The following is an 18783-nucleotide window of genomic DNA, read 5'->3' on the forward strand; positions in this document are numbered from 1 at the left end:
CTTTGCTGTGACGTAAACACTGTGCGCCGGCTATCACAAACTTTTGCTGTGTAATCCATACAGGCGAGGCTAAGAGACTGCTCATAATTTAATCTGTTTTATATAAATACTCCAACTTGTATCAGGTCAACAGAATGGAATATTTAATCGGGATACAGGGACCGGATTTTGTCCTCGTCGCCGCTGATAATGTTGCAGCAAGCAGCATCATTCAGATGAAACACGGTATGACAACGCGTTAGCTTATAGCGTTAGCCGCATAGCCGGTTATTTTAGACAGATTTGCTAACATAGCTACATTTTAGAGTCTCTAAATGCATTAAATCGGCTTTCTGCTTCTAATAAGTACTACTTGAACCAATTTTTTATTCATTTTGCTAAATATTTACATGTAACTACACACTGAATGTGACTAAAGCTAGCCAAGCTAACAGTAAGGTAGCAAATAATATCTTCTATCGCAGTTTGATGTTTTTTCTCAGCATTATCATAACCTTTTCCTAGCTAATAGATCAACTCTACATTTCATTCGTAACTAAAGTTGGCAACCTTAGCATGAGTTGCCATAAGAAGGTTACTGACAACGAAAGTGAAAGTCACTGTATCACTGTGGAAATGGAAGTTTACTTACACTCACCATGGATAATTTTAGCCTATTAATGATTTGTTTGATCTGTTCTTTTTGCAGAGTGAAATGATTGTACAGCATGTGTCTTTAATGAATATAAAAATGAGTTGGGAGAACAAGTTTGAATTTACTTCGTATTTGGTTCACTTAGCAAGTTGTACCTTGATCTTATATTTTTGGAAGGCATCAACAGACTTCTGGCATAATTCTGACTGAGTTTTGACCACAATTCTTGATGCTTGAACCTGCAAGCTGTTAAATTGGGTTGAGGTTGAAGAATTTGGAGGTAGTCCTTCATTATTATTCTGTGCACTTTGTTTAAAGTACCAGCACCACTGCCAGCAAACTGCCCCAGAGCATGATGCTACCACCAGGCTTAACAGGTCATGCAGTGTTTTTACATCTGAAAGCCTCACCTTTACTCCTCCAAACAACATCTTGTCATTGTGGCCATATACTTAAATTATTGTCTTGTCTGGCCGTAATACTTTGATCGTTGAGTGATCCATGTGGTCAGCAATTTTGGAGCACGGGCTTCTTTTCTGGTGGGCACACTCTCAGTCCATGGTGATGCAAACACCCTTCGCTGTGCATTGTGCCACCAGCAGTTTTAATTTCAAGGTTGGCTTGAGCCTTGGTGGTTCCTGAACAGCCTAATTAGTTTCCTCTCATCTGAAAGTGACTATTTGGGTCTTTCCCCAGGTGTTTGCAAAGTGGTGACACATCCATACAACTTGTACTTGCATTCATTTGTTTCAACTGATGATCTTGGAATCTGTAGTTGTTCTGAGATGGCTCCAAGAGATCTTCCTAACTTGTGTAAATCTATAGTTTCTTGGGCTTTTTCATTGTTCTGAGTATTTGCCAATCCAAATAGTGGTGTCAGTCAAATCCTTTTTATGCTGGAAAAAGAACAGTTCAAAGAAATCATCAATAGCCCAAAGTTACCATGGTCATGATTAGTGTGTGTGTATAAAGGTTTGACTACAAACTATAAGACAATTTAGGAACAGACTAATGAATTTGTGTTCTTCCTTATATTTTTTCAGACTATGACAAGATGTTCAAGCTCAGTGAGAAGATTTTGCTGCTGTGTGTGGGAGAAGCTGGAGACACAGTGCAGTTTGCAGAGTACATCCAGAAGAATGTGCAGCTCTACAAAATGAGGAACGGTAAGAACCTCAGACATGATTGTTGTGATGCTGCTGGTGCTTATAGGTTTTAAGTTTAACTCTAAAATGTTTTTGGGAAACCAGTTTGCTTGCTAAAAACATTTATATTCAAAGCTTTGTGCCTTCTTTTTCTTAGGTTATGAGCTCAGTCCATCAGCAGCAGCAAACTTCACGCGAAAGAACCTGGCAGACTATCTTCGGAGCAGGGTAAATGTCCTGATATATTTATTAAAAAAAAGAATAATATAGTAAGGCTACACAGATATAAAGTCAAAGTGATCAATTTTATTTTAATCTTTGTGTCTCATTAATTTTTGCACCGGCTAATTGAAGACGGTGTGGTAAAGAGTTGGAAAACTGTAAAGTATTTAAGTTTTTGTTTTTTGTTTTTGTTATAATGAAGTTTTCTTTATTTCTTTCGCACTGAAGAAGTTTGGAGGTAGCACATAACAGAAACCAGATAAGTAAGAACAAACTTTTGACAGATTTTACACATCAACATTGACCTTGAGTGGAATGGAGATGATCTGTACATCCCCAGATACTACAGTCCATTTTACTGTGTGCTTTTTTTCTTTTTTTTAATTGAAGAAGAATGGCTTCAAGCATTGTCTTTTAATATAAGAATTAGCTTGAAATTATAGGTGTATTCGTTATTTTGCCAAGTAAAAAACTTTGTCTGAGTTGTTAATTTGTTGGCACAGTGAAGATTACCTGATATATATAGTCATTCAATGCTGAAAACAATAGGGTTGCGCTTGAATCCAAGTTATATCAGTAGAATCAGATTTGATCATAATATTCTCGCGTCTTTTTTTGTTTTTGTTTAGTCGGTTTTAGTTAATTGTATTTCTTTTGCAGTGACCAGTCATTCTTCTTTAGTTTGTGGTTCCTTGTCCATCCACTTATTAGTTGTTTGTTATAAGTAATACTTTAGGAAGATATTTTTTCTTAAATGTACAAATCAGTTAATATATTACCTAAATGTCAAAGGAAGCTAAACATTTTTAAGCACTGACTTGACTATGTCAACACCTTTATGTTTATCTGTGGAGGAAAGTGTTGAGTTTCCAGCAGTATATGCCACACCATCAGGACCCCACTCTCTATTTTGGGTCCATTAATGTGCCAATTTAGACTTGTGAAAAAAGAGATCCTTAGAAAAGTGAAATTCACAAACAAGTTCATAAGTTTGGATAGAAAAAAGATTTTAAAAAAACAATTAACAAAGTGGAAAAAAAATTTTTTACTTTACCTTGTGTATCAGAAATCCACACGTTTTTTATTATTATTATTATTATTATTATTATTATTATTATTATTATTATATGTTTGATATTGTAAAAAATTATTTGTCCCTGTTGAATGCGGCCTCACCTAAGTGCTATTTTTTTTTTTAACTGTCACAGCCACGAGCTTGATGTAAAGCAGTGGTCGTAACCTGTGTTTTGTGAGAGCTGCTTTCTCTTGCCCCGGGGAAAATGTGGTCTGTTGAGACTAGAGAGCAGAGACTACAATCATAACCAGCATAATTGTTTGACTTCAGGTGCCTCATACACACTATGCAGACATAAAGAAGTGATATCTTTTGTAGATGAAAAAATTTCTCCACTCTGCTTATTCAGAGTTTGATCATTGTAACTGATCCTTCGCAGGTGAGTCTCCACAAGTCCGTTAAGTTTTGTCTTAATGAGTGAAATCATAATTGGTGTAAGGGTTTAACGTTTCAAAAATGAGTGCAGATAAAACAAAATAAAGAAATCAGCAAAATAATGCAACATATATCATATTTGGTCTTTTGCTAAACATTTTTTCGTCACTAGTTTCAGATGTGATTGAGCCCAAATGACTATCATGTCTCACAGAAAACAACCTGCGCTCGCTTAGTTTCCCCACACATATGTCATCTTGCAAAGATGCATTTGTTCTGCCTTGGACTCTCTGTCTTCCTCCATATTTTACTTTTTGCTTCAAGTATACTTCTACCCTTTTGCCCATTTTCAAATCATCTCAACACTAGTATCCTTGTATATTTTCTCTGTTAACAAAACAGTTGCTAATTAATCCCAAGTTCTAGTGGTCACCGTCTGAATTAAGCATATTCATCCTGGAGTAATGAATGAACATACCTATAAATATTTTAATTTCTATTTTAAATTAATTACACTCTTCTGCCAGTATTTGCAATCTCATTTGGCTTAAGGGAACAAATGATAAAATCACCAACTAATTCAAGTAAGACTAACCATATAAGGTAGGTTTACTCATCCAATTTAAAAATGTATTTTAGTTTCTACTTGAAATTCATTTTCTTTGCTCAAAATGAAAACATAGTAACAGAAGCCCTAAGTGTGTTGATGACACGGCAGTGCTGTGGTGGTGCTGAAGAGGTGGTATTACCAAGGAGCTCAGGTGGGAATGAACTCCCACTTGAGTTGGCACATGTGTTTGTATCATTGTCAGCTTGAGACACTCATGTTAAACCAGCAGATGCATTTTGACAGAGCCAGGTACATTTGTCAGCTTGTTGTGAAAGGTGACTGAGGGTTCTCCCTCTGAGATTTCCTGTAACACCTGAGCCTGCAGGCCTGTCTCTCACCCTCACTACGCAGATCTGCTGAATGTCTTATCAAAAAATTCTGGTTTTGACCTTTAGTTCTTTATTACATCTTTTACACAACAAGACAGCCAAGCCTGAGAATGAGAAACACGCAAATTACTGCTACTTTATCTGTGTTACTTCATGCAGATGTTATATTGCAATATATAGAGCTGGGGGGGGGGGGGTCAGTACCTTAACACTTTAATGTTAATTAACCATTTTATTTGTCTTTGTGTTAAAAATGTTCCTGGTGACTAATTTACTAGTAGCTAAAATATTTTTAAAAAGACTAGCCGAGTAGTGACTGTTCATGCACAGTGCAAGCTATTGGAAGAATGAACACTTGAGCTCAGTCAGGGTTAAATGCAGTCTGTAGAAAGATTGCATGTGTTTTTAAGAGTCCTGAGAAACTATTTATCACTTTCTTCTGTAGTCAGTTTATCTTTTCACATTCTTCAATTATCAAGTTCAATTTTAAATTCCAATGACATATGTGGCACTTCGGGCCATATATAATGAACCAATCCCAAGTTCAGTCTCCTGATAGCCTTATGAGTAAAGCGGGGATTACAGGGCAATACTTAACGCAAGTGCACTAAGGTCCATTTGGGTTCCAGTGACATAAATTTCATCAGTCAGTTTTTGCAAATGTCCCTCCAACATCCATTTGTCTGCTTTTATTTTTTTTTTCTTGACTGCACAGACTCATCTGCAGAAAATTTACATTACAGTGCACCAACTATGCGGACTTTAAAGAAATATAAGAGGAATGACCGCTGAGCCATCAGGTCTCCAGCTGACCTAAGCTTAAAGCTGTTCAGCAGTCTAACACCTGGTTTCACTTCTTTTCACTTCACAACTTAAACCAGTTGTGGAACATGGTTGACAACCCCTGAGCCTGATTCTGTTGGAGGTTTCTTCCTGTTAAAAGGGTTTTTTCCTTCTCACTGTCACAAAGTGCTTGATCATAGTGAGGGGGTTTCGTATATCATATCTTCTCTGTGGCTAGGCGATGGACCAACAACAGCACAAGCATGACTAGCCCACAGATTGGTTGTGTTTTGGCATGGCCCCCCATCTTGACAACAGACACTCTAAAGGTAGACGAACGGTCTACACGTTACCACACCCGAATCATCATTTCCCCATATGCACCAGATCTTCCTCATGCAGGTTGTAATACCAAATTGACTAAAACAAAATACCTTTACTACCTTTTTTTTTTTTTTTTAAATTACAGTTTTGTATTTTTATTTTTATGTATTTTCTTGCATATACAATATGATGTCAGTTAGTTCTGGTTTTCTAGTTTTATTTTTAGTTCTGTTACCTGAAATTTTATTCCGCACATAGCCAAAACTAAATATTAACAATAACCATAATAATCCTGCTTGTTCATTATTAAGTCAAGAATGATTAGTTTAACTAACTGTGAGGGCAGCATCCCACACTCTTACTTTTGTGTTAGGGGGGCGTTTATTTCTCATTTTAAGAAGTTGACAAACATCTCTCTGATTGGCCTTAAGAGCTTTACAGTTTATCGTGCACACAGCCTTCCCTGTCCTTAAAGCCTTAATACTGATGTAGGAAAACTTTTTGACAAGAACAAAATATGCCAAAGGGTTTAACTCATCAATGTTACAGACTTTGGCCTAAAGTTAAAATAGTGTCCTGATCGGGAAATCGTGAAATCAAAATATGTCTGTTTCGATACTTGATGCGTGGAAACCTCTCTAACTCTTCACAGAAATGTTTGGATTTATAAAACCTGATATTTTTTTTTCCCCTGTCTCTCCAAAGGGGAATTTCTGACATCCCCCTAAAGAAGTTTTAGTCAGAGCTAAAAAGTTTTATAAATAAAGTAACATATTCTTGAGCATACTTTACATTTTTGTTCTCAGAAAGTCAGAAATGACAGGCAAATTAATAGGTGCTCATCAGATAAGGTCACACGTTGCTCTCATGAGTTACTGCGACTTTTTTGATTTTACAAAAACAAAATCATTTTTCTTTATCGAGTTTTGATTGTTTTTCTAAAAACATGCTATTATCTCATAGCATTTAATAGATTGAGATTTCATTCATGGTTGTTCGTTTGTAGCCCATTCAACCAAAGTACAGTTGAGCTCATGCCATTCGCCTGTCCTTCCATAGTTCACAAGAATCACTCCTACAGTACTGGTCAGAACTTAATCGAACTATAGCCTGCTGTAGGTAGGAGGAGATAGAGAAGGTCATGTATAAGGTTGGTGGTTCGATACCTGGAGTCTTTAATCTGCATGTTGGACAAGAAACTGAACCGAGTTTTCCCATCCATTGATCTGTGAATGTTATAAAAGTGCTTAGGCAGAGAAAGTGTGGGTACGAATGGCTGAATGAGGTGTTTTGAGTGCTCATATGGAGTAGAAAAGCGCTATACAAGTACCGCTCCATTTACAGTTGGGTCTTCAGCCAAACTGCTCATATTTATTTTCAGTGTTGCCAGATTTTATTTGTCCTAGAGATGACTGTCTGTGATGTGATGAGAGTCGTGGACTACTCATTGGAGTTTAATTCTCCTTTGTTTTTGCAATACAGCCAAATGATAACAGCAAAACTTTTCACTTTCTTTCTGTACTTCACATATTACAATAACATGTGAATTGCAATATCTTTCCTGAGAATGTTTTAATCTATGTGTCAAGTTCTTTTAGCACAGTAAGAGGAGATGCTGAAGGTTTCTTCCTGTTAAAATGGAGTTTTTCCCTCCCACTGTTGCCAAAATGTGTTTTGTAGGCTCCCGACCTTGTAATATAAAGCACTTTGGGGCAACAGTTTTTGTGATTTGGCGCTATATAAATAAAATTGAATTGAGTCAAATTACAGTTTATTTTTCTGCAGAGATTGCAATGTCTGAATCTTTGTTTTATGCATTTAGCTTATAATGTGAATTTTCCTATGAAACCAAAGCATTATACTTGAGTAGCTGGAACTAGAACTGCATAACATTTGGATCTTTGGTTTGAACAGTTGCTTTGAAGTTCAAACTAGTCTAAAAACTAATGATTTAATTTGTTTTAACCTGCAGTACACATGCACAGCTTCGTTCTTTTTCTTTTTTCTTTTTTTAAACTCTCTACTGAAGACATCTGTATGGTCCTCGATGCATCTCATGCAGTAATTTGTTAAGAGTAGTGTAGCTGCTGCCTGTCACAATAGCAGGAGGGTGAAAATAATTACAAAAAACAATTAGTGTGGCAGAGAAGGGAATGTGGGACACATCGAACGGGGGATAGGGGCAGAGGAGCAGCAGCAGGAGGAGTAGAAGAAGTGGAGGTCTCGCGGGAAACGGCTAAACCCAGTAGACAACAGCACACTGACTGGAGTGCGAGAAGGAGTAGGAGTCAACATACTCACAAAATACAATATACATGCACACAGAGGGACCTATAGGATCGAGATGGTTTTATTCAGTCAAGGTTGTGCATGTTGTGGGATAACATTTATATTCATGTCTTGCCATAAGCTGCAAGTGTATCGTTATTTTTGTGCCTCACGGATATGAATTTGGCTTTATGAGTGCAGGATTTAGTAATGCTGCGTTCTCAGGAGTGCTCAGAAACTGAAGCAATAGCACTTTCTCTTCTGCATCCCACACCTTCCTCCAGCTATGCTCTCCTCACATTCATCAACCTCCAGAGTACACGGACATTTGCAAATTATGTTGTATAAACAAGTTTTTTTTTCATGCCGCTACCCACCCCCCCACCCCCCGCAGAACATCTTGTATATGTAGAATAACTAATGTGTCTTGTCTTTTTGAGAGTGAAACCGAGAAAGAGATCCTTGGCTGAAGTCTTGAACAGTCTACTGGGTGGATGTTATGATACATATTGCCATTCTGTGTTGGCCCTGAAGTTTATTTTTGGGTCAGTAATCGCTACCTAAAATAAATCTGAGCAATGCAATTAATGCAGCGTTTATGTCAAGACTTTAGGACTTCAGGTCATTGATTATTTGTAAACAATTTTTCTGTTTAATCTGCCTTTTTTATTTATTTATTTATTTTTTAAGATGAACAAAAAATCAACAGTGATATACAGAGGAAAGGTCAAGTTTCACAGAGGTATAGGTATAAACAAATGATTCGGGTTATTAAGAAAGAAAAGGAAATTTGAATATCATTTGACTATATGAAATCAGGGAATTTGGGATCATTTACCTGAAAAAATAAAACAAAATAAACAGATTTTTTTCCTTCAGTAAATTTGGCTGATATTTCTGCCCACTATAATTATTAGTCAGGATTGTTAATCTGGTATTTTTGCTTTGATTTGATTTGACTAATGTGTTAACTCAGTGCCGACAGATGACCAGTTGTGTGTCTCTGTTTGGTCATTAACGTCCACAAAACCATATGAAGATAGACATTATTTTGATCCTACAGGCCAATTTCTCATATGTGGTTTGAGAACCCATTTGTTGACTAAATCTAAATTAGATGTAGATTAAGGTGAAAAATGCCAGGAGTCCAAGGGAATATGCTGCATATGTTGAAATATATTTTAATTAATATGATTAAATCATGTATAGCTATTTTTTTTCTCGTTATGCCATCTTTAAATTATCTTTTTACCCTCCTAAAAAATTTGTGATCCCACTTCCATGTCCAGAGCCCTAGGTTAAAAACCAGTGGCTGATAAATTAATCAGTGGTATATTGTTAATTCACATGGCTTTATTCCTGCAGGATAAATTAGAGATGAGTCCTTGAGTCTGAAAGATGTCATTCCCCAGTGGCCGCAGACCTCCGGGAGGTATAGTTAGCTAAAGTCAGCAGAGCATGTCGGCGCAGAGACATTGAAACCCTGCTCATATACGACTATGTGCTTACCAACCCGTTGCATAGAAAAAAAACAACCCTGGTAACCTCTAGAGTACTGCGTTCACTCAAGCTATAGAGAGGAGACAAAGGAGGGGGGAAAGCAGCATAATCACCTGAGGCCTCGGTCTGCTGCATGCATATTAGCAATGATATGTGTGAAACTCACCGTAGAGCAAAGATCCAGGGCTGAATGCTTTGCCTCTGTTTGTTTTGCTGTTCCTCTTCATGTGCTGTGATGCACAGACAGGTCTCAAATTAAAGGAAAAAACCTGACCCTCTGACACAGTGAGAGGATCCAATGGCTCTGCCTTGATATGAGGAGTGGTTTACAGTCCACTTGTGCCTTTTATCAGCAGTTTATACTCACTTTTGTCATCCTGTTTTGATGTTGTGTATCAATCACAAATTAATCACCAGGATTGTTCTGGATGGACATGGACACTGTGATGTCACTCACTGATTTCGGTTTCTGTGTTTTGGCACATCACAATTAATGAATGTAAAGGAGAGTCAGGCTTGGTGAGATTTAGCTTAAATAGTTTCTAGATTGCTTTTAATATTTACAGCTATGTGTGATCCCGGCTGTTCAGATCTTTTGTAAATAAGAATTTTCCCATTTTTGTTTGCAGTAAAAGTGACTAAAAATGATAAAGTTAGAAGGAAATATGGTTGATCTATTGCTTTATAGAAACAAAAGGCAGGCTTATTTGACAAAAGCAAACTAAGTTAAGGAGGAACATGTTTTTAGTCCCAGGACAAAATAGAAGGAAATTCCTCAATCATGGATAAAGACACTGCAGATTGGGATTTTTGATACTGGTAGCTACAACAGGCCAAGACATGATGTTAATTTAATGGAGGGAACATCAAAAGGTTTGTAAATACAGCATTAAGCTGTTTTGAGGCTGATGAGGAACCTTAAATGTCCCATTTGAACAAGTAGGTGACATTCAGTCTGTTAATTTTTTTTACCATTTTCTATAAGACTGCTGCAACAGTTAGATCGCTGCAGTGCAGTGGTGATCTACAGCTCACCCCGTATGGGTTTGTAAAATATTTTTAAGCATGGGCACACAGTGGGTACAAATAATTACTGGCACCATATTGCACGCGGCTCCCCTGCTCCTGCACAGATGAACAATTAATACAGCAGATTGAGGAGAAATGCCAATAAAGAGAACATGCCCCGGGGCAGGGTGCAAAAATAAGGGGAAGGGAGGGAGGGGGGAGAGATGGCAGGAAGGGAAGTGCTGGAACGTGGCAGAGGAGTGTTTAGGGATGACTTTGTGATGATTTTTTAGAAGCCTGACCTTAATTTGTGTTCACAACTACAGAGAAGTTTCTTCGTGGTTTAGACGAGAAGACGGATGCCTCTCTCCTGCCTACAAAAAATAGTTTGCTACGTTTAAATCGCACAAAGACTGGAAATTGGTAGGAAGAGCCAGATTAGGGCTTTGGAGTATTTATAAAAATGCAGATATCTGTAGGCAAGCTACCAGAAGTTTCCTGGTTTGTGTGTCTAGAGCAATATCAACCAGTCAAAAAAAGTTAAGTGTTTCTACATTTGTAAATAACCACTGCCACAGGATTAGGAAGTTTAGGGTCAGATATATGATGCCTAACCCTGGGAACTCACAAAGGGTGTTTCTATTAGGCCGTGTGACCAACAAAAATTTGGTCGATCATCTTCTAATCACACCAGGAGTGTTTCAGAAGTTATTTTACTACAGGTGAGCAGATCTACCCAATATTCATAGTATCAAAACGAAACATGCACTATGAAAGATGTCTGAACCTTTTTGTGCTGACTGTCACGTCTATTTTATTTATAGGCTAAAGAACATTTACATGAAAGGTGTGCTTTGTTGGTTAATAAGTTGTGGAAAGTAAAAATCACATTGGTTTAGTGGTGATTGAAGTGTCCAGAATTTCAAAATTGACGATGATTCATCTCATAAATCGTGACACACTGTTCTCCCCTCACTATCGGTAATACTGGCCCTCTATGTACTTGGTATCAAATTGATACTGGTCGTGTTCGTGTGGTTGTTGCGGGCTGATTATTAGACCTTGCGTTGTTTAGAGTGAAGTACACCTTCTGAAGTGCTCTGCAGCACTTTTGGTAGAAATGCAAACATTGTCTTGAGTGGTGACTGATTGGTTGGAGAAACGTAACACTGCCCAGGCTGTTCTCCGGATTTGTCTTCAGGTTATAGCCAGCTGGTACCCACTTGGTTCTATGTGAGCAAAAACCATTTTAAAGCTCACTGAGAAACACTAGAGCTGTTGATTATTTTATTTTTTTTAGTAAAGTGGTGGACACATTGGGGAACATGCTGTCGAGTCTGCTGACTTGGCCTGACTTGGGGAAAACACACAATATTTTACGACTTCCTGAACAGCCGCCTTTAAATAGCAGATAAGAGATATAAGCACTTTGTTTTAATGGTTTGTTTGCCGTTGTTGTTAAGGAACACACATAAATTCTTAAAACCAAAAACACTGAGCGAGAGACTAAAAATTATAATTAGCAGATAGCCTGTGGCATTTCCAGATATGGATTAAGCCCATTTGTTGACTAAGGCTGAATTAGAAGTAGAAAAGGTGAAAAATGACAGTCGTTTGAGGGAACTACCTCCATATGTTAAAATTTATTCTAATTAACTAGATTCAATCGTCACAAATTAAAGACCAGTTAATGATCTGCTATGACAAATACTCATGGTTTTGAGACTGAAGTTCAGCAAACACGTGGACTCGTTACCTCAAAGCAGGTAAAGACCGCTCAAACATGATTGGTCAGTAGAACTTGGATTACAAGCAGGAACCTGAAAACGTATCCCTTGACTACAGACCTGAATATTATTACAGTTACAGTAAAATCCACCATAAGTTTGTAAAGTCTGTGTTGAAGCCTCGAGCTGAGTGTGTTCAAAGAGCGAGGGACAGATGTGACCGTTAGATCAACTTCACGTGTTAGTCAGTATGACCTGAAACTATCAACTGAGCCCTTAAACTCTGAGGTCACAGGACAGCCGTTTTACCACAGATTTTTACATAAATAAGTGTTTGCAGTCAGAGGAGTCGCCCCCTACTGGCCAGTAGATAGAACGTAAGTTTAAAGCACATTCACATTTGTTTACTTTTCACTTTCAGAACTAAAAGCTACATGTGTCTTTTATACTCTCTGATGATACTTACAGGGTTTGTTTGTTTGTTTGTTTTTAATTATTGCCTCTTGAAATTTTTGGGCATGCTTTAGCCTGTAGGTCACACACTTAAATTGGTCCTGCAAATGAAAATGTGCAGTTTCCATGTTACTGTGTCACTCGCAAAAGCCAAATTTGTAAAGTTACACATTGGAGCTATGAAAGGAGGGGCAGTGTTGGAGTAATTCTTGGCTAGCTGTTCCTCCATCTAAAGCAGGTTTGTGTCTGCTTAAGGCGATGGCATGGGTTACGGGTGAAGCCTTTTGTCTCATGGCCCAACAGTCGCCTTGCTTGGCTGTGAGCAGGAGTCACGGCAGGGAGGATTAAAACATATGATGTGTATTGTTTGCGTATTAACTGAGGTGTGAGTTCAGGTGGTAGGGTTAACAAGGTGCCTGTTCCCTCCGAGGTGACATGGGAAAGGGAAGGTTATTTTGATGCCAAGACTGTATCATTGTTACATGTAACCAGTGAGACAGCTGTCTGGTGGGCGGGGGTGACGCCACTGGGGCGTTTGCAAGCTCACATAGGAGTTAAAACACACACACATAAACACACACACATTAAGATATTCATCCTGAGATTCACGCTCATTGTGCACTCCTGCAAACACCATTTCTCTGTGTGTGTGTGTGTGTGCGCATTCGAAACCATCGTTAAAATACACCCACATTAAAGCCTGCTCCCACAGGGAGCGCAGCGATCATCGTTGCCCTCATGGCACACGCAGCGCCAACCCACAAGTCACAGAAACAAGCAGGTTGTCTCAGACATGAATTAAAGCACGAGGGCAGGTGCCTGGCGTAATGCGAGTCTTATTGTCGTTAAGACTCCCCATTTTCCTCCTCGTGCGACACATTACCCTTCTGCTTCTACTTCAGTCAAGAATTTAGGCCACAAGTTGTTTTAACCCCCTCCCAAAAAAATTAGTCCTGGTTTAAAGGGATTTTTTTTTTTCTATTGAAAATGAGAAACAAGAGCTTGCAACAGCGAAGATAGAAAGTTGGTGTTTTGGAGGAAGAGAAGGGAGACGAGGCTGGGAGCGTTAAAGATGTAATTTGAAAAGAGAGAGGGGGTAGGGGCAAGAGAAACGACTTTAGAAGTTTTTAATGAGCCCTGGCGCTACTCCAGGGCACAGGGTGAAGGCAGCAGAGAGAGGAGGAGGAGTGGGGGGGCAAGGGAAAGAAGGGATGAAGACAGAGGGAGGGGGTAGGGATGGGGGGCGCTGGCTCCCAGCAGATGTCACACTGCCGATGACACCCTGATTCCTTTCCCCCCCCCTAAACACACAAAACACTCACCTCCTCTGTCCTGTGACCCACTATCACCTTTTCCGCTCCCTCCGTTGCACAGCCGCTCTCTGACTCCTCCGCTAGCGTGTCTCTCTGTCACACTGCTGCTTATGTTTTCTTAATGTTGCCGCTGTGTGCAGCACGCCACGTCTCTGCTAAGTGGAAAAATCAAAGTCGATAATTAGGAGCAATTTATTTGGGATAAGTTGAGAAAGAGAAGTTGCACTTTTCAAGTGCTGTCTTAATCTTGTGAGCTGGCTCCTGGAGTAAAATCATCTATGGAAGTGTTAGCACCTCTAATTGGAGCAGAGAAGTAAACTTTTTAAATGGAGACAATAAACATAGCACCGTGTTTAAAATCGTACCACATGTGATGCCCGATGAGAGTAGAGGCCTGCAGCTGGTGGATCCAAAATTCACTCCTCAAAAAATATCCGAAAGCTTCTTAAGACACTTGTATCGTGTCTTCAGTGTTTCTGGAGCAGCTTTCCAGTATCTGAATAAATGCATCCAGTTGGCTTGTCAGAGGATTTCGATGGATGAGCAATAAAAGCAAGGATTAAATGCAGTAACCACTCAGTCGCCCTTTTGATGCTTTGGTTTTAAGCACTTTAAGCAATAAAGTTAAAAAAGGAGGAACAAATATGATAGAAATATTAAAACTCATATCATATGATATCATATCTCATATCTGTCTTCCAGACTTACCCATAAATCTTTTAATAATCAGGCAGTCTAAACGAATCATAAAGTGTCCTTGACAGAAGTAACTGAGCTTATAGTCTCTGCATTGGTTTCTGACAACTTTGAGCTGCACGTGGGTGAATGTGAATGTGAAGTCTTCCTACAGGTGTTCATGAGCACTGATTTATGACATTTCTGATCCTGCAGCTCTGAACTAAATCGCACGTAGGAACCTGTTTCTAGAGGTGTTGCGTTTAAAACTGAACACATTTAGTTTGTTTTGTTCACGGTTATAAACTTGAATATTAATCCTCGGCTGCCTCCTCCTCCTCCTCCTGCGTCTCCAGACTCCATACCACGTGAACCTGTTGCTGGCGGGCTATGATGACACAGACGGCCCGGGTCTCTACTACATGGACTACCTGTCTTCCCTGGCCAAGGCCCCCTTCGCTGCCCACGGCTACGGAGCCTACCTCACTCTTTCCATTCTTGACCGATACTACAGACCAGGTCAGTGCATACGGACGCCTCGTATCTTGTTGTTTTCTCTTCTTCTCATTGTTCCTGTGAGACAGAGAAATGGAGAGGATGATGAAATCACCGCGGAGGTTATAGAGTTTGTTCACACTCGGGTCAGGAGATTGGCTCGAGGCGTGGTGATAAACGACTTTTTCCTGGTGGTGATAAATGACTTTTTTTTTTTCCTCAGTCTTACAGCTCAAACTTTTTATGTTAATTCCAGCGTTTGTTAAAGTAACCTGTGACCCCTGTATAATGCACCACAAACTGTATTTTCTTTTTTTTGTTCTAGATCTGAGTCGGGATGAAGCGGTAGATCTGCTGAAGAAGTGTGTTGAAGAAGTGAGTTGAAGCAGTTTCTTTTTTCATTCGCATAAATGAAAGCCGATATTTATTCAAATATTTATTATGTCAAGACTAACGTCTGACAGTTCCACACATACTCTTGGGTATTTAATAGCCATACATGTATCTCCGCAGTATTTACAGCATCCATTTCCTGTCAGAGTTATAATACTTTTGTGAAGTTATTTCTTATTTCTTCTTCTTATTTCTTAGATTTTTCTTGTTTCCAGAGTAGATATACTTGTTAGTTTTTTGTTTCATTCCACATTTTTACTTATTTCACTCTGTTTTTGGTGATTATTTAAGTGATGTGGGAGTACTACAGTACAACCTCTTGACTCACAGTCATGTAGCTGTCTCAGCCTCGTACTGATGGTTGTGTTGAAAAAGACTGAATACAAGGACAGATGTTTTTGAGTTGACTGTAATACCTCTGATGTGGATTACACCTGAGAAAGGACAGCTGTGGAAAGTGTCCCGATCTAATTTCTGTGTGAAAAACATTTAAAGTAGCATTAGACAACTTCTACTACCCCCTGTGCTAATGTCCCAAAGCTCACACGGTTGGCCATTTTTAAAACACTTAAAACATTTTTAGTTACTTCGATTGTTCCAGTGTCCACAATTTCAGCGAGCTCGGTAACCTGGAAAGGCCAAAGCTCTGTCCACCTCCTGATTTGATTGGTTGAGATTTCTTACATGATCACAGACTGATTTTTTTTAAGATGTCAGTATTGTTTCACAAAGGTAAATCAGAAACACCTGATAATAATGTATTCTTACTTTTGATCACTCTTATGATCATAATCCAGTTTTTACATGAGAAAGCTGTTTCTGTTCTACTTATTATTGATTATTTTGCCTCTGTGGCCTCTAAGTGTTGCACCTGGAATTAAGATTCCAGGTTATCCGCCCATCCCAATCTTGTGGTGGTGATATCTTAGGATATAAATGGACTGATAGCGCTATTCTACTCTCCTGGAGTACTCAAAGCGCTTAATACAACATGCCACATTCACCCATTTAAACAAGCACTTTGTTGTACAATTTTAAGTTCTCACTAACATTCACACACATTCATATTCTGATGGACGCATCAGAGAGCAACTTAGGGTTAATATCTTGCCCAAGGATATTTGGCCTGCAGACTGGGGGGAGCCAGGGATCGAACCACCAACCTTCCGATCAGTAGATGACCTGCTCTACTGACTTAAGAGAAACTATTCAAATATTCCACAAGCTTACTGTCAGTTTAGCCTGTCATATTTTGGGGATGACTTATGAGTCGCACATTTATGAGTCAAGTCTTTTTCCTTCGGGAAGTCTGTGCATTTACTTATAATTTCTGGACATCTGATCGACGGTTATATTTTATGCATGAATAAATTAAACATAGTAATAAACTGGTTGGGAATCATTTTATTACAATCCTCCTAACTGTCTTATGTGACCGCACTTGTTCTCGTCCATAAATGAAGAAGAGATGAAAATATTGTGTGTTGTATTTACACTATAACTCAACAACAGAAGAGGCTTCTGACCATATTATTACATCTGCGTAGGTTTAGATTAGATCTGGTAACCCATGTTTTGGTGCCCACGCTCGAAGCTGTGACGCAGCGTCCCCATTTTAAAACTCTCTTTGCAGAAACATTCATATTTAAAGCTTTGCATATTTTCGTGGCTACAGATCAGAATAAAAGAGGAAATGCACTTAACACCTTTTACTGAAATCCTTTGAAACGTTCGCGTCACGTGTAATGGCAACTTGGGAGCTTTGATCAGTCTTGACACATTAATAGGTTCACATCATACAAACAGCAGGATATTTGAGTTTTTTGAACAGTGGCATGTATAGATTATTAAATATAACAGAGGTAAAAAAATAGCTGGAGTGTAAATTATGTCACTTTTCACCTCTTTTCTTACCCTGCTTCTCTGCATCTATTTTTTTTTTTTAATAAAGTTTGATTTTCTGTAACTTCACCCCAAATCCTTTCATCTTATTTTGTTGTTAAATTTCCTCCTGTGTCTGCTCTCTCTCCCTCTCACAGCTCAACAAACGCTTCATCCTGAATCTCCCCTCCTTTACCGTCCGTTTGATTGACAAGGAGGGCATCCATGACCTGGAGAAGCTCACCCTCGGCGCCAAGTGACCGCACTGCAAAACTACCCACCATCACAATCGCTTCTCTCTCGTTCGCTCTCTCTCTCTTTTTTTTTTTTTTTTGTACCAGTGACCTCCCTGCTTTTTCTGTTCCAATAAAAAGTGACACACAGTTGAGATACAAGCTCTTTGTCCCTGTGGTGCTTTCTCGTTCTCTCGTGTGCTCATCTGCACATTGAATGAGAACAGCCTTCTGGCTGTGTACTTTGCACTTGTACTCAGTGAGAGGGCATGTGGGTAATGTACACTTGCTTACGCTCCTCGTACACGTGTATTAAAACACGCGTGCACATGTAAAGAGAAAAGCAGCTTTCTTTTGATTGTGAGATTTATGGTAAAGACAAACACGTGTAGCACAAGCGAGAAGTAGTACGATCACACAAGCTGTGTGCAGGGTGACCACATGTCCTGCTTTATGTGGTGCTACACGGCATTTTTTATTCCTCGTTCGACTTTTTCACATCTCGAGACAATGTCGTACATTTTCACTGATTATGCAAGAGTCTGGCTTTTACCCAGAACATGTGAAGGGAAAGCTTTTTATTATTATCACCTAGCACCCTGCCCTTTAAAGCGCCAAGAAGTCACAAGCTTTGCAGATTTTGTTGGACGTGATGAAAATGAAGCAACAGTATTTTCTGAGAAATAGATGGGTTATCTATTTTGTTGTTAGACATATTATGAACAGAAAAAGTGTAAAATAAATAAATGCATTTGGCAGTCTGGGTGCATCCTCTATTACTGTTGCCAGGCTAGAAAGCAGCTAAGCTTCCTTTTAGTTTTAATGCATTCACTTAGCAAAAGAGTTGCAAAAGTTGCATTTAGATCAAATAGATGTGCCTTCCTCCCACCACTGTTAACGTGTCCCACACAAACACTCGGTTTGTCCCACATGTTTTTCACCCCCCAAAAAGACTTTCAGGGCAGGGGAAATAGGTCAACAGCAAAAATGGATGGTTACAATTATGTTTTTATTATTATTATTTCCCTAATTGCAAGCTTTTAAGAAGAATTAAACACACACACAGGACATATTCTATTATTATAGGGTTCAGTTGACCACCAATGATCAATTTGACTTCACATGTTTAAGAGAATGAAATGAACAAGAGCCCAGCACAGACATACAAACAACAAACTGCTCCTTCATTTCCACACGTTACAGTCCACATACCAGAAAACAAAAGAAAGAAAGAAACAACAACCTGCAGGGTTACAGCAAACTATTCTGACACTCAATAAAATCCAAAACATTCACTTCTTTAATAAACCTTCACAATCATGCACTGTTTGTCTGTCGCT

General features: G+C 38.9%; 1 protein-coding gene across 1 annotated transcript; it reads left to right on the forward strand.

Annotated features, from left to right (window-relative positions):
• Positions 1–17: 17 nt before the first annotated feature.
• psmb2 (proteasome 20S subunit beta 2) lies at positions 18–17605 on the forward strand. Its single transcript, XM_082522390.1, has 6 exons — positions 18–225; positions 1678–1800; positions 1937–2007; positions 14798–14960; positions 15262–15311; positions 17369–17605. The coding sequence occupies exons 1-6, from the start codon at positions 135–137 to the stop codon at positions 17468–17470; spliced, it is 600 nt and encodes a 199-aa protein (XP_082378516.1). The 5' UTR covers positions 18–134; the 3' UTR covers positions 17471–17605.
• Positions 17606–18783: the final 1178 nt, after the last annotated feature.

The sequence above is a fragment of the Aulonocara stuartgranti genome, assembly GCF_965226115.1.
Source record: "Aulonocara stuartgranti genome assembly, chromosome: 22".
In the NCBI taxonomy this organism is placed as follows: domain Eukaryota; kingdom Metazoa; phylum Chordata; class Actinopteri; order Cichliformes; family Cichlidae; genus Aulonocara; species Aulonocara stuartgranti.

Excerpts from the sequence above, each read along its gene's own strand:
- psmb2 (XM_082522390.1), top strand. The coding sequence starts at position 135 with ATGGAATATTTAATCGGGATACAGGGACCGGATTTTGTCCTCGTCGCC. Across the intron at positions 2,008-14,797 it reads CAGACTATCTTCGGAGCAGG|ACTCCATACCACGTGAACCT; the intron begins GTAAATGTCCTG and ends CTGCGTCTCCAG. Across the intron at positions 15,312-17,368 it reads TGAAGAAGTGTGTTGAAGAA|CTCAACAAACGCTTCATCCT; the intron begins GTGAGTTGAAGC and ends TCCCTCTCACAG.